The sequence below is a fragment of the Stegostoma tigrinum genome, chromosome 40 (genome assembly GCF_030684315.1).
Source record: "Stegostoma tigrinum isolate sSteTig4 chromosome 40, sSteTig4.hap1, whole genome shotgun sequence".
In the NCBI taxonomy this organism is placed as follows: domain Eukaryota; kingdom Metazoa; phylum Chordata; class Chondrichthyes; order Orectolobiformes; family Stegostomatidae; genus Stegostoma; species Stegostoma tigrinum.
The window spans coordinates 5,204,771-5,220,064 of record NC_081393.1 but is presented as its reverse complement, the minus strand read 5'-3'; the positions used below and the strand labels follow the sequence as shown (position 1 = coordinate 5,220,064).

At 47.4% G+C, this 15,294-nt stretch overlaps 1 protein-coding gene across 1 annotated transcript in view; it reads left to right on the top strand.

The window, feature by feature from the left end:
• Positions 1 to 15,294, top strand: part of LOC125447955 (zinc metalloproteinase-disintegrin-like crotastatin) — a 66,062-nt gene that overhangs the window by 17,084 nt on the left and 33,684 nt on the right. The window contains exons 7-11 of the mRNA XM_059641128.1: positions 5,584 to 5,646; positions 8,963 to 9,031; positions 12,129 to 12,298; positions 13,055 to 13,136; positions 14,923 to 15,053. Of these exons, the coding sequence (XP_059497111.1) occupies positions 5,584 to 5,646; positions 8,963 to 9,031; positions 12,129 to 12,298; positions 13,055 to 13,136; positions 14,923 to 15,053 (515 nt within the window). The remainder of the gene's footprint in view (positions 1 to 5,583; positions 5,647 to 8,962; positions 9,032 to 12,128; positions 12,299 to 13,054; positions 13,137 to 14,922; positions 15,054 to 15,294) is intronic.

Sequence of the window (15,294 nt, the reverse complement as noted above, 5' to 3'; positions counted from 1 at the left end):
GCTGGAATCTGTGTTTGTGCTTGGGTTCCCACAGAGTGACAGGGTCCAGCTTTGCAGAGTGTAAGAGTTCAGCGTGGGAGAGGGGTGAATGTTTCATTCAGACGACGGACTGTGTAGGCAGCTCAATGCCTGACACTGTTTCACAGAGAGAACTGACCGGTCCTCCATTCAGCAAGCTGGAACAATGGGGCAGTGAGCGACCAATCATCTCATCATCGCCCAGTATTTCAATCACCGAAACACAGCCTCAACTCAACAATATCCACAACTACAACTGGATAACACAGCCAAATAAACCTGTTCATCAGATTCCAGTCCCTGCCAATGACCTCTTAGTGTACATGTAAACCAACTGAATCCCTTGATTAGATTCCAGACTGTAACTTCTCCTGGGTATCTGTTATCCTGTATATAAACCATCCTGAATCCCTCGATTAGATTCCAGTCTCTAACTCCCTCCTGGGGTATCTGTTATTCTGTATATAAACCATCCTGAACCCCTCAATTAGATTCCAGTCTCTAACTCCCTCCTGGGGTATCTGTTATTCTGTATATAAACCATCCTGAACCCCTCAATTAGATTCCAGTCTCTAACTCCCTCCTGGGGTATCTGTTACTCTGTATATACACCATCCTGAATCCCTCGATTAGATTCCAGTCTGTAACTCCCTCCTGGGGTATCTGTTATCCTGTATATAAACCATCCTGAATCCCTCGATTAGATTCCAGTCTCTAACTCCCTCCTGGGGTATCTGTTATTCTGTATATAAACCATTTGAACGATTCGATCAGATTCCAGTCTCTAACTCCCTCCTGGGGTATCTGTTATTCTGTATATACACCATCCTGAATCCCTCGATTAGATTCCAGTCTGTAACTCCCTCCTGGAGTATCTGTTATTCTGTATATAAACCATCCTGAACCCCTCGATCAGATTCCAGTCTGTAACTCCCTCCTGGGGTATCTGTTATTCTGTATATAAACCATCCTGAACCCCTCGATCAGATTCCAGTCTGTAACTCCCTCCCGGGGTATCTGTTACTCTGTATATACACCATCCTGAATCCCTCGATTAGATTCCAGTCTGTAACTCCCTCCTGGGGTATCTGTTATCCTGTATATAAACCATCCTGAATCCCTCGATTAGATTCCAGTCTCTAACTCCCTCCTGGGGTATCTGTTATTCTGTATATAAACCATTTGAACGATTCGATCAGATTCCAGTCTCTAACTCCCTCCTGGGGTATCTGTTATTCTGTATATACACCATCCTGAATCCCTCGATTAGATTCCAGTCTGTAACTCCCTCCTGGAGTATCTGTTATTCTGTATATAAACCATCCTGAACCCCTCGATCAGATTCCAGTCTGTAACTCCCTCCTGGGGTATCTGTTATTCTGTATATAAACCATCCTGAACCCCTCGATCAGATTCCAGTCTGTAACTCCCTCCCGGGGTATCTGTTATTCTGTATATAAACCATCCTGAACCCCTCGATTAGATTCCAGTCTGTAACTCCCTCCTGGGGTATCTGTTATTCTGTATATAAACCATCCTGAATCCCTCGATTAGATTCCAGTCTGTAACTCCCTCCCGGGGTATCTGTTATTCTGTATATAAACCATCCTGAACCCCTCGATTAGATTCCAGTCTGTAACTCCCTCCTGGGGTATCTGTTATTCTGTATATAAACCATCCTGAACCCCTCGATTAGATTCCAGTCTCTAACTCCCTCCTGGGGTATCTGTTATTCTGTATATACACCATCCTGAGCCCCTCGATTAGATTCCAGTCTGTAACTCCCTCCTGGGGTATCTGTTATTCTGTATATACACCATCCTGAACCCCTCGATTAGATTCCAGTCTGTAACTCCCTCCTGGAGTATCTGTTATTCTGTATATAAACCATCCTGAACCCCTCGATTAGATTCCAGTCTGTAACTCCCTCCTGGAGTATCTGTTATTCTGTATATACACCATCCTGAATCCCTCGATTAGATTCCAGTCTGTAACTCCCTCCTGGAGTATCTGTTATTCTGTATATAAACCATCCTGAATCCCTCGATTAGATTCCAGTCTGTAACTCCCTCCTGGAGTATCTGTTATTCTGTATATAAACCATACTGAATCCCTCGATCAGATTCCAGTCTGTAACTCCCTCCCGGGGTATCTGTTATTCTGTATATACACCATCCTGAACCCCTCGATTAGATTCCAGTCTGTAACTCCCTCCTGGAGTATCTGTTATTCTGTATATAAACCATCCTGAACCCCTCGATTAGATTCCAGTCTGTAACTCCCTCCTGGAGTATCTGTTATTCTGTATATACACCATCCTGAATCCCTCGATTAGATTCCAGTCTGTAACTCCCTCCTGGAGTATCTGTTATTCTGTATATAAACCATCCTGAATCCCTCGATTAGATTCCAGTCTGTAACTCCCTCCCGGGGTATCTGTTATTCTGTATATAAACCATCCTGAACCCCTCGATCAGATTCCAGTCTGTAACTCCCTCCCGGGGTATCTGTTATTCTGTATATACACCATCCTGAATCCCTCGATTAGATTCCAGTCTGTAACTCCCTCCTGGGGTATCTGTTATTCTGTATATAAACCATCCTGAACCCCTCGATTAGATTCCAGTCTCTAACTCCCTCCTGGGGTATCTGTTATTCTGTATATACACCATCCTGAATCCCTCGATTAGATTCCAGTCTGTAACTCCCTCCTGGGGTATCTGTTATTCTGTATATAAACCATCCTGAACCCCTCAATTAGATTCCAGTCTGTAACTCCCTCCTGGGGTATCTGTTATTCTGTATATAAACCATCCTGAACCCCTCAATTAGATTCCAGTCTCTAACTCCCTCCTGGAGTATCTGTTATTCTGTATATAAACCATCCTGAACCCCTCGATTAGATTCCAGTCTGTAACTCCCTCCCGGGGTATCTGTTATTCTGTATATACACCATCCTGAACCCCTCAATTAGATTCCAGTCTGTAACTCCCTCCTGGGGTATCTGTTATTCTGTATATACACCATCCTGAACCCCTCGATTAGATTCCAGTCTGTAACTCCCTCCCGGGGTATCTGTTATTCTGTATATACACCATCCTGAACCCCTCAATTAGATTCCAGTCTGTAACTCCCTCCTGGGGTATCTGTTATTCTGTATATACACCATCCTGAACCCCTCGATTAGATTCCAGTCTGTAACTCCCTCCTGGAGTATCTGTTATTCTGTATATACACCATCCTGAACCCCTCGATTAGATTCCAGTCTGTAACTCCCTCCTGGGGTATCTGTTATTCTGTATATAAACCATCCTGAACCCCTCGATCAGATTCCAGTCTGTAACTCCCTCCCGGGGTATCTGTTATTCTGTATATACACCATCCTGAACCCCTCAATTAGATTCCAGTCTGTAACTCCCTCCTGGGGTATCTGTTATTCTGTATATAAACCATCCTGAACCCCTCGATCAGATTCCAGTCTGTAACTCCCTCCTGGGGTATCTGTTATTCTGTATATACACCATCCTGAACCCCTCGATTAGATTCCAGTCTGTAACTCCCTCCTGGAGTATCTGTTATTCTGTATATAAACTATTTGAACGATTCGATTAAATTCCAGTCTGTCACTGAAGCAACTAACATAGAAGCAACTTTTTGAGTTTGTGTTCTGAACTCTGACCTCAATTTGTTTGTTTCCAGGTGTGATTGCTGCAAAAGATAAAGGTGCAGGGTGTGCTGAGCAATGTGTGATCCCAGGTCGAGGATTGGTTAGCTCACAGGAAAGGAAAGAGTGGGGATAAATGAGTGTTTTTTCTGGTTGGTGATCAGTAATGAGTGTTGTGCCTCAGTGACCAGTGCTGGGACCGCAGTTGTTTACAATTTGAATCGATGGTTTGGTTTTGGACCATAGGCATTGTGCCAAAGTTTGCGAATGACACTAAAATGAGTGGTAGAACAAGTGTGCAAGGAACTCTGAAAGTTTGCAGAGGGATATCGATAGGTTAAGTGAGTGGGCAAAGTCTGGCAGAAGGAATACAATGTTGATAAATGTGGCTTTGGTAGGAATAACGGCAAAACATCTATTATTTGAACTGTACAAAAATTGCAGTATGCTGCTGTGCAGAGGGCCGTGTGTGTTGCAGGTAAGCATACAGGTGCCCCAGGCAGTAAAAAAGGCAAATGGTACGTTGGCTTTCATTGCGAGAGGTTTCGAGTACAGGAGCAGGGATGTGTTGATGCTGTTATACAGGGCCTTGGTGAATATCGTGTGCAGTTTTGGTCTCCTTTCCTGAGGAAGGATGTTCTTACTCTCACGGGAATGCAGCGAAGGTTTACCAGGCTGATTCCGGGGATGACAGTTCTGATGTATGAGAGAGATTGACTAGTTTGGGATTGTTTTCCCTAGAGTTCAGACAAATGAGGACAGATCTCATAGAGACTTATAAAATTCTAACAGGACTGGACAGGGTAGATGCAAGGAGGATGTTCCCAGTAGTGGGTGTGTCCAGAACCAGGGGTCACAGTCTGAGGATTGGACGTAGACCATTTTGGACAGATATGAGGAAACATTTCTTCAACCAAAGAGCAGGGAGCCTGTGGAATTCATTACCACGGGAAGTCAAAGCATTGAATGTTTTCAAGAGGCAACTAGATATAGCACTTAGGGAAAACGGGATCAAAGGTTATGGGGAGGAAGCAGGATTAGGCTACTGAGTTGGACAATCAGCCATGATCATGAAGAATGGTGAAGCAGGCTTGAAGGGCTGAATGGCCTCCCTCCTGCTCCTATCTTCAGTGTTTGTGTTTCTTTGTCCTGGTGCATGAATTGAACAAAGTTTATTTGCAGGTATGGCAGGTAATGTAGAAGGCAAATGGAATTTTGTCCTTCGTTGCTGGAGGGATAGAGTTTAAAAGCAGGGAGGTTATGTTGCAGCTGTACAAGGTGCTGGTGAGGTCACGCCTGGAGTACTGTGTCCAGGTTTGGTCTCTTTACTTGAGAAAGGATGGCCTGACATTGGAGGGGGTGCAGAGTAGATTCACCAGGTTGATTCCAGAGTTGAGAGGCTGGCTTATGAGGAGAGACAGAGTGGGCTGGGATTATATTCATTGGAATTTAGAAGAACAAGAGAGATTCTCATAGAAACATGCAAAATGATGAAGGGAATAGGAATAGGTAAGATAGAAGCAGGAAGGTTGCCTCCACTGGTGGGTGGGACTGGAACAGGGGGGCACGGCCTCAAAAAGGGGAGCAGATTTAGGACTGAGTTGAGGAGGAACCTCTTCACCCAAAGGGTTGTGAATCTGTGGAATTCACTGGCCAGTGAAGCAGTTGAGGTTTCCTCATTGAATGCTTTTAAAGCTAAGTTAGATAAATTTTTGAACAGGAAAGGAATTAAGGGTTATGGTGAGCAGGAGAGGTAAGTGGAACTGAGACCACGAACATGATCTTGTTGGATGGGGGAGCAGGCTTGATGGGCCGGATGTTCTTACAGTTGTCAGCAATTGCTCTGACGGTACCGAGAGTGAATTCTGCTGGCTTTCATTCTCTCTTGCTCTTCCTTCCAGAGGACCAATTTTCTTCAAGCGAAGAAATACGTTGAAATGTATGTGGTGGCTGATAACTCAGAGGTGAGCGTGCCTTTCTGTCCCTGCACTCACAGTCAGGCTGGGTGTCTGCTGCTCGTATCCCCGTGCCCAGTGCTAGCGGCAGTACCTGTGACTGTCACTTCCAAGCAGAGCGGGGCAGAGCTGCCTGGGAGTCTTCGTTCCAACAATTTGTCACATCCTGGTGAGAATCCTGAGCTGCAGTCTGAGGAGAGTGGGGTCAGTAACCTGATGTTGAATGTAGAGCACAGAAATAGACGGTTCAACATGACTGAATGCTCAGTACCAGCCACCTCTGCCCATCCTGTTTCACTTCTATCTTTGAGCACACTGTCCCCTTCCTTCCTGCCTTGTACTTCTATCCAGCTTCCCCTCGGTGTATCCTCAGGACTTGTGGTAATCCCTTGGTGCGGGAATAGGTCCCACACTTTCACCACTCTCTGGGTTAGTGGCTCGGTTCCCCGTTGGAGTGAATTGTGGTGGTCCTACCCCCGACCCTTTGTGATCAACCCCCTTCTAAAATCTACCCAACCCAACCCTTTTCCAATCTTCGAGAGCCCTATAAAACACCAACCTTTGCCTCCTGTTTGTCATGTCGTGCGAGGGCTGGAGGCAACACTGGTGTTTAGTGCCCTTGACCTGAGTGGGTTTTCTGTGGCCATTTCAGAAGGCAGCCAAGAGTGGGTTTCTAGTCACTTCAGGCCAGATCTCCTTCCCTAAAGGACAAGAGTGAACCAGCTGGGCTTGGAAAACAAATGTAGTTGCCATTGGACGAGCGTTTAATTCCAGATTCTTGTTGTGGTCAGATTTCACCTTCAGCTGGGGTAGGATTTGAGGCCCCCAGAGCCTGGAGTTCTGGTTCCTTTGTCCAGTGACATTGCCACCAACCCAACACCCCACCCTTATCTTTTCAGAGAAGTGCTCCATTGGAGATGGCGGCTCCCAGGGGACTGGAAGGTTTGAGAGGTACCCTCTCATGGGAAGGGTTTGAGGAATTTTATCTGCTCTCATTCACGCTATGGCAGACACAGATGTCCCAATGCTCCCTCCCTCTTCACCTGTTGGCCCTCTTGCAAAGTGCGTCCCCCTTTTTCTGACCTTCCTCAGACCATCACTCACCTCATGACATTAAGAGTGGAAATAAGCCCAGTCGCCTGAGCGTGAGGCCCGATGTAATATTTCACTGTTCTCCGGGTCTGTTCATTTCGAAGCGTAGGGCACAGCCCCCTACCCAAACTGAATCATATTTCAGCTCCAGTTTGTGCAGTATGTAACTGGTGAACTGTTCTGGAGCTGCATGGCTTTCCTCTCACAGTGAGAGACTGAGACCAAACTCCAGTAGCATTCTTCAAAACTTCTTTATTTAACATGTGAGTACATATCTGTCCTCAATACATCTCTCCCCCTCTCGCTCAGACTGTCCCATGTCTTTCCTCAGAGATTCTTACACTCAGATTGAGAGGGGGTCTATTGGTGGAGCACAAGATCATAAGGGGTACAGGTGGGATGGACACATTTTTCCACGAGCAGAGGAATCACTAATCAGGGGGTTTGATTGTAGCTAAGAGGTGGAAAGCAATGAGGAAAGCTGAGGAGAAAATTTTTCCCCCAGGGAGAGATAGGAGTCTGAAACTCGCTGCCTGAAACCGTGGCTGAGTTAGAAACTCTTGTAACATTTCAGCAGCATTTTGGTATCACTTCCATTGCCAGACCCTCCAGGGATATGGGCCAAGAGCTTGAAATGGGATTAGATCTTCATTGACCAGTACGGGTAGGATGGGCAAACAGCATCCTTCTGTGCTGTAAATGTCGATGTGTGTACAAGACACCATCATCCATGTCCCAGTGCCACTGCTCACACTTCATGGTTTTCCAATAACATGCTTATTCTACAGAGATAGTAGTACTATAGATGCTGGAGAATCTGAGGTACCAAGGTGTGGAGCTGGATGAACACAGCAGGCCAAGCAGCATCAGAGGAGCAGGCAAGCTGGGGTTTCAGATCTGGACCCTTCTTCAGAAGAAAGTGAGGAAGTGAATTTCTGAAGAAGAGTCCAGACCCAAAACATCAGCTTTCCTGCTCGTAAGATGCTGCTTGGCCTGCTGTGTTCCTCCAGCTCCACACCTTGGTATCTGTGCTTATTCTGCGGATCTGTCCATGCCTCGCTTTGTATTTCGCAAAAAACTCCAATTTCCTGGCCACCTTCCTTGGTGTCAGTCCCTGCTAAATGTGAACGAAGTGCCATCTCTGCGGTTGGCTGGGAAATGTGACATGGATAGATTATACATTCAGGCCTTCAAAGCATTTCCCTCGGCCCAGGGAATGAACAATGCAGGGAAAAGCCCGTTCGTTTCTCTGTCACGTCCCATAGCCAGCATCAGTGTAGTGACCATACCGTGTGGTTTCAGTTTATTTTTATGATGGGAAGTTGCTGGCTGGACTCACATTTATTGCTCAACGCTCAGGGGGCCATTGGGGGTGCAATACATTGCCTTGGGTCTGGAGTCACATAAAAGCCAGACCCAGTAAGGATGACAGATTTCCCCTCCCTAAGGGGGTTCGTGTACCCACGTGTGTTTTTTCCTGACAATGGGTTAGCTTTAATTCCACTTTTCTTTGTTGGATTCAAATCGCATGTGGTGGGATTCGAGCCGATGTTCCCAGAATGTCTTGTCCTGATTCCAGTGTGATGAGATCTTCTGCGCTTTCCTGAGAAGGCAGACTGGACGTCAGTTTCGACAACACGATGTTGCCTTGTGGGGGTGGGGGTGGGGTGGCGGTATTAGCTGTGAAGAAAGGTTGGATAGACTGGGTTTATTTTCACTGGAATACAGGAGGTTGAAGGGAGGAGGAGCGATCTGGCAGCTGTTTACAAGATTCTGAATTGGGATGGATAGAGTGGAAAGCATGAGGCTTTTTCCGAGGGCGGAGGGGCTCAATTACGAGGGGATACAGGTTCAAGGTGAGGGGAGGGGGTGGGATGTTTAAAAGAGATGCGCGAGACACATTTTTCACACAAAGTGCCTGGAGCGTGCTGCCAGACAAGCACACACAATAGCAGCATTTGAGATGCACCTGGACACGTACATGAATAGGAAGGGAACTGAGGGTTACAGATCCTGTAAGTGAAGGCAGTTATAGTATGGAAGGGCAAAGTATGTGGGCCGAGTGGCCTGTTCCTGCGCTGTATTGTTGTTTGTTGTTCGAGCTCTGACACAACAGCAGCCTCACAGTTCCTCACTGAAAAAGTGAGATCGAACATTCTGTGTTCAGTAGCCTGCACTCTGCACTGTACAGTGATAGCTGTATAATGGCTATGAAGCTTGATTTGTTTTTCAGTATCGGCACTTTGGCTCTGTGGAAGCGCTGAGGAGCAGGGTGTTTGAGGCAGTGAATCATATTAATCTGGTAAGTCATTGGTAGAGTGATATCTGCTTTCCCACTGATGTGACAGCTGCTGCTCCCATTCCTTTAACCTTTCTTAAAACAGTTTCCACATTAGATTTTCGTTGCTTTTTTCCAGTGCTTTCTGCAATCCTCGCTCAAGGATTGTGCTCATCTTCTTCTTCTTCAGAAGCAGCAGACTAATTTTTTTTATGTTTGAGCCCTTCTGTTGCAAAAGACGAATCCATCCTTCATTTATCACAAAGCTCCCAAGCTGTCTTTCACCTGAGGGACTGGGAGTATTCTCTCTTGGAGAACATACCTCTGGATTTCTAGCTATCACTCAGCCCTGTCTCTTGGACATTGCTGCTGGATCACTAATGTACAATGTATCGTTTTGTAGAGATTCTCTGCAGACTGACAAATGATATTTCAATGCTACTTCAAATGTTAAGGTGCTCGGCATTTTTTTTCAAATTAAGACATCCCCTCCATGAACTTTCATAGCTGACCAAGAGATATGGGTACCACTGGAAAAACACATTTATTGCCCTGTCCCTAGTTGCCCCTGAGAAGGTGGGGGTGAGCTGCCTTCTTGGACCGCTGCAGTCCATGTTCAGTAGGTTGACCCACAATGCCCCTGAGGGAGGGAATTCCAGGATTTTGACCCTGCGACAGTGACATGTTTCCCAGTCAGGATGGAGAATGTGAGGGACTGATAGTTTTCCCATACTTCTGGTACAAATACACTGACAACATAATTCTTTGAAGTTTGTATCACAGATAGATTAAGAAAGCGTTTCGCAGCTTGCCTTCATTGCTGAGACCTTTGAGTACGGGAGTTGGACGTTATGTTGAGGATGGTGAGTGTGTCCTGTGTCCAGTTCTGGTTGCCCTGCTACAGGAAGGGTATGATCCAGCTGGACAGGGCTGAGAAGAGATTTACCAGGATGTTGCTGGGAGTTTGAGTTACAAGGGGAGGCTGGGTAGCTTGGGACCTTTGCCACTGGAGCGCAGGAGGTTGAAGGGTGGCCTTGTGGAGGTTTCCAAATTCATAAGGGCTATAAACAAGGTGAATGGCAGGCATCTTAAGGATTGGGCTTTCAAGATCAGGGGGTGCGATTTTAAGGTGAGAGGAGAAAGATGTCACAAAGACATGAGAGGCGACTTGTTTAGACAGACAGTAGTTTGTGTGTGTGGAATGAACTTAATGAGGAAGTGGTGGCGGTGGATACAACATTTAAAAGATATTTGGATGTGTACATGAATAACAAATGTCTGCAGGGATATGAGCCAAGTGCAGGCAGCTAGGACTAGTTTATTTTGGGAACATGGATGGCGTGGACTGATTGGACCAAATGGTCTATTTCCAAGCTGTATGACTCTGTGACTCAATAACCTGTAGCACTTGTTTGTTTCAATGGTGAGACTGTTGTTCCTTGTTTGTTTGAAACACAGTCATTTTGTCTTGCCCAGTCATTCTGTGTGGGCATTTATCCAAAATATTGAAATGATCTGATTGGGTTCAATCATTCACCCAATGAAGTTTGTACACTGCACGTTAAATAAACCGATAGGCACGTGTGGAATCCAGCAGTGGAGAAGATGAACAAAGGTTTCAGTTTAGCGCGAACGACAGTTTTCCCACTGGAACCAATCCCCCAGTGTGGAAGAACTCAGCTCTTTAGCACACAATCCAGTGAACACCTCTTGTACTCAAGCCCATCCTGGTTACTGTATAATGGATCCCAATTCTCTAACACTGATGAAGGCGTTCCTCTGCTTTCTTTAATGATTGTTGATGCTTTGGGGGACAGTGAGGCTGTTACCAAGATGTTTCAATGAGAAGTTAGATCTTGGCAAAGATTATTACTGGTGCGTGTGTTGCTGTAATGCTCCGAAGTGGGGTCTAAATTAGCAATCGTATGGCCACATTGGGGATTGACCCGTTGCTGGGTCACGAGGTCAGGGTGCGAAGCCAGGAGTGTCACCTTCTGAGATGTTACTGAAGGGGCCAACCTTTGTACAAAGGTGGAGTACCCCCATTCCTGGATGGAAGCCCAGTACAGAATTCCTAATGAGACGGGGGCTGAAAAGAATGGGCTTGAGCCCATTACCTCTGTCACTGTCGCTGCACACTTGCCTGGAGTCCCCGAGAAAGAGGAACACATTTGCATTTGGAGTGAATGACACAACCTTGGGATTTTGTTCGAAACAGTCAGTGGCCAGTGAGGGAATTTTGAAGCTCAGGCTAACCCGTCACGACAGCTGCTTCCAGACAAAGCGTGGCCCAGACCACCTCACCATGTGTGACAGAGAAAAGGCAGACTTTAATTCAATAAGATCTTCCTTCTTTAACACTTTAGGTAACCAACACCCGATACATTCACTGCAGCATTTTCTTCAAACTGCAGCTTTAATTCACTTCATTTAACCTCACCCAACTTTAACTTAATTCACATTTAGTCCATCTTTAACTTGATAAGTCGGGCCCAAAACAAATACTGCCTGGATTCGAGGGATGTGGCCGAGATTTGCTCTCGGAGCAGATTTTGCTTCATGGTTTGTTGGCCTCTCTGAAGGACCATGTCCTCCTCAAATGTTGGCCACGACAGCCATTCCTGCACTAATGTTTATCTCAAAATGTGCCTGTCCTTCCAGAACCTTCTCTGGCACGCAGCTAATGAATTGACCGAAGCCCTGGTCATATGGTTGGATCCCGGCCAATGGAGTTGACAGGTAGACAGCTCCAAAATGTTTACACCAAGTTGTAAACAGCCACACTCTGCACTCTGTAGCTGGTGACAGTTTGTCTCGCAGATACCACCGTGACACCTCCCGTGTTTGATCAAAGCAGGAAACTGCGGGTCACAGATTGCAGGACAGCTCACGACATGATCTGGCTGCAGTTTTAACCAAGGTCAGAGATCAACCCTCTTGACCAACATTCCCAGCATGCTTGATTGCGGCTCTGAACCAGTCTTATTGCTATTTCTGTTGCTGGCCATCTGACCGCGCCGGTGACTGCCCATCCTTCTTGGACCGAGACACGAATCCTCACCCGAAGTCCCACCATCCACTCTAGAGAAGACGCACTTCCCTTTCTGTCTCTTCCCCACAGCTTTACAAACCGTTGAGGACCCACGTGGCTTTGATTGGTCTGGAGATCTGGTCCAGCAGGGATCAGTTCTTGGTTGAAAAGGATTCTGGTCGCACGCTGACAAGCATGTTGGAGTGGCGCAGAACGAAATTGTTGCCGAGAAAGGAACATGACAACATTCAGTTCATCACGTAAGTGTCAGCGCTATCTCCAGGAGCCAGCCTCCTAGTTCGTGTTTTATTTCTGTCGTTGCACAGGACTGTGGAGGGTTAGGAAGCCCAACAGAAGAGTCCTGCTCATTCTTTACTGGCCCCTGCAGATACACAAAGTTAACCAAGGCTGGTAGCTCTTTATCATGTTGTTCATTCTATTGTTAAGATATATGCGCGTGGACGAAATTTTTGTTTAATCAAGGAGAAAAAGCAAGAAAGTGGAGCTTAAGATCATTAGATCCGCCATGAGCTCATTTCAAGGTGGTGTAGATTCGACGGGCTGAATGGCCTATTTCTGGTCCTGTTCTTTGGTGAAGGATGCAGTTTGAGCACTGATTAAGAGAGACTGTGGACACTGTGAGCGGTGGTAAGGAGAGACTGCTCCACCTGCCCATGGCTTTGCGAAGGGAGGAGGGTGTGATGTCTCATGGTACATGTGAGGCTGTCTGCGATAGGGGGAATCACAGGTACTAGAGATATCCACCCTCTCCCCACCCCCCACACCCCCAACCTCACACCAACGAGTATAGATTTATTTTGGGCTTTTCTTGATGGCTGGCCAGGGGAGTCCTGTGTGCGGGTTTATGTTGGGAACTGGCAGCTAATCAGAGCTAGGATGGCTATGGAAGAAGCTCCCCTTTTCCCAAACTACAAGGTGTCATTTCTGGGGAGGGGCGCGGTGGTCGCAGTGCAGCGAAGAATCAGCTTGTCTTCCTGTCGTTCCTGTTGTTGCAGGCACGTGGACTTCATTGGTGACACCATCGGCCTGGCTCAAGTGAGTGCCATGTGCACGGGAGGTTCTGGTGCTATCAATCAGGTAAGGAACGCGATGGCTTGGTGCTCGTGTCAACACACTGTTAATCCAGAGACCATAGGCCAGGCTCTGGGGACCCAGGTTCAAATCCAGCCGCAGGGGCAATGGTCGAATTTGAATTCCAGAAGAATCTGGACATGCTAACACAGTGATTAGATTAGATTCCCTACAGTGTGGAAACAAGCCATTTGGCCCAACAAGTCCACACCGCCCCTTGGAGCATCCCACCCAAACCTACCCCCCCATAACCCACACATCTCTGAACACCAGGCAATTTAGCATGGCCGAACCACTTAGCCTGCACACCTATTGACTGTGGGAGGAAACCGGAGCACCCGGAGGAAACCCACGCAGATACGGGGAGAATGTGCAAACTCCACACAGACAGTTACCCGAGGCTGGAATCGAACCCGGGTCCCTGGCGCTGTGAGGCTGCAGTGCCAACCACTGAGTGACATGTTTGGGGGAAAACCCATCTGCTACACTGAGGTCTTTTAGGGAAGGAAATCAGCTATGTCAACATGATCTGGCTCACATGTGACTCCAGACCCACAGTGACTAACCAGTGAGTCATGTGAGGAAGGAATTAAGAAGGGTCCCTTGTTTAACTAAACTCTCTGAATGGCCCAGTGATGCCACCACCATCCACAGTTGAAGAGAAGTCCCAAGGAGTTCTTTGATTGTAGGACATGTGTGTATGGAGTCACCGAGTGCTCGGGCCTCCCCCAACGATGCTGACGTTCTGCCAAAAAGTGTCAGGTTCAGTTTGCTGCCACGACCGATATCCTTCTCGTCACCCACCTTCGCTGAATAGTTGACAAGGTGAGCTGGAAAGTGTTGGAGACGTTCGTAAAATATTTGTGCACGGGACGAAGCATCACTGGCTGGGAGCGTTTTCGCTGCCCATCTCTTGTTGTCCTGGGGAGGTTGGGGGGGGGGGGCGCGGGCGCGTCAGCATTTAGGAGTCAACCACATTGTTGTGTGCAGCAGATAGAGTCACATGCAGGGCTAGGCCAGCTAAGGATGGCAGATCTGCTTCCCCAGTAGGTTCACAATAATCGGTAGTGGCCACAACACACCCGTGTCAGTGTGGCAGTGACTGGGAAGGAGCTACCTCCGAAAGGTACATGCAGTGTGGTGTGAGATGTTTCAGGCAAAATGTGAGACCAGTCCACTTTGAGGAATAGTTCCGGAGAGATGGTGGAAAGCCGGATCAGGGGAGTTCAGGGACCATTTTGGGAAAGCGTTCAGCGGACTTTTCCAGGGCACATTCTGACTGCAAAAGTGGCTGCCTCTCAGAGGGTGATGGGGAAAAACTCAAGAGTCATTGACGCCTCCGCGGGTGGCAGGGCTGGAGAGGCCTCCTGAGGTCAGGCTGGGGTGAGGATTTTAAAACAGAGCCATTAATGCAGGCCAGCCAGAATCTGGAGCGTGAGGTGAGACAGGAGCTGGGATGTTGCCAGGAGACCAGACAGCTCAAAGTCTGGATGGTCTGAAGTTTCCCGAGGTCAGAGGCCAGCTGAGAGAAGGTGGAAGCAACCAGGTCCAGAGGCAAAAACAGGAGGAGGCGCGAGGCCTTCTGCAGTGGATCAGCTCGGGCAGGCATGAGGCTAGGCGATATTATCTGGTGTCAAGGATGAGGAGGCTTACTGATGTCTGGGAGAGCGGGGTGCAGTTTTCGAAGTGCCCAACAGGAGCCAGGGTGGGACAGCGACTGACCTGTCTGAAATCTGCTGGCGATAGCATTGAACTGTGTACCCTCTGCTGAATGGTGAACCTTCTCCCACAGGATCACTCCAGAAACGTGCACGGAGTTGCATCGACGATGGCACATGAGATGGGCCACAATCTGGGCATGAACCATGATGATAACACTTGCTTATGTAAATCTGAACCCTGCATCATGTCTCCAGTTCTGAGGTGAGTCTGACTGATTCCCTTGAAGGGGTGAAGACTAGACTGAGGCCACAAATGATTGAGTCGAAATATAGTGACACAGGAAATGGGTGCAGGAGGAGGCCGTTCGGCCCTTCGAGCCCACTCTGCCATTAATATGACCAACTCCATCCCCAGTTCCCATTTTCACCCCTAACCTTCAATCCCTTTAGCCCTAAGAACTATATCTAACTCCTCCCTGAAAACATACAACATTTTAGCTTTG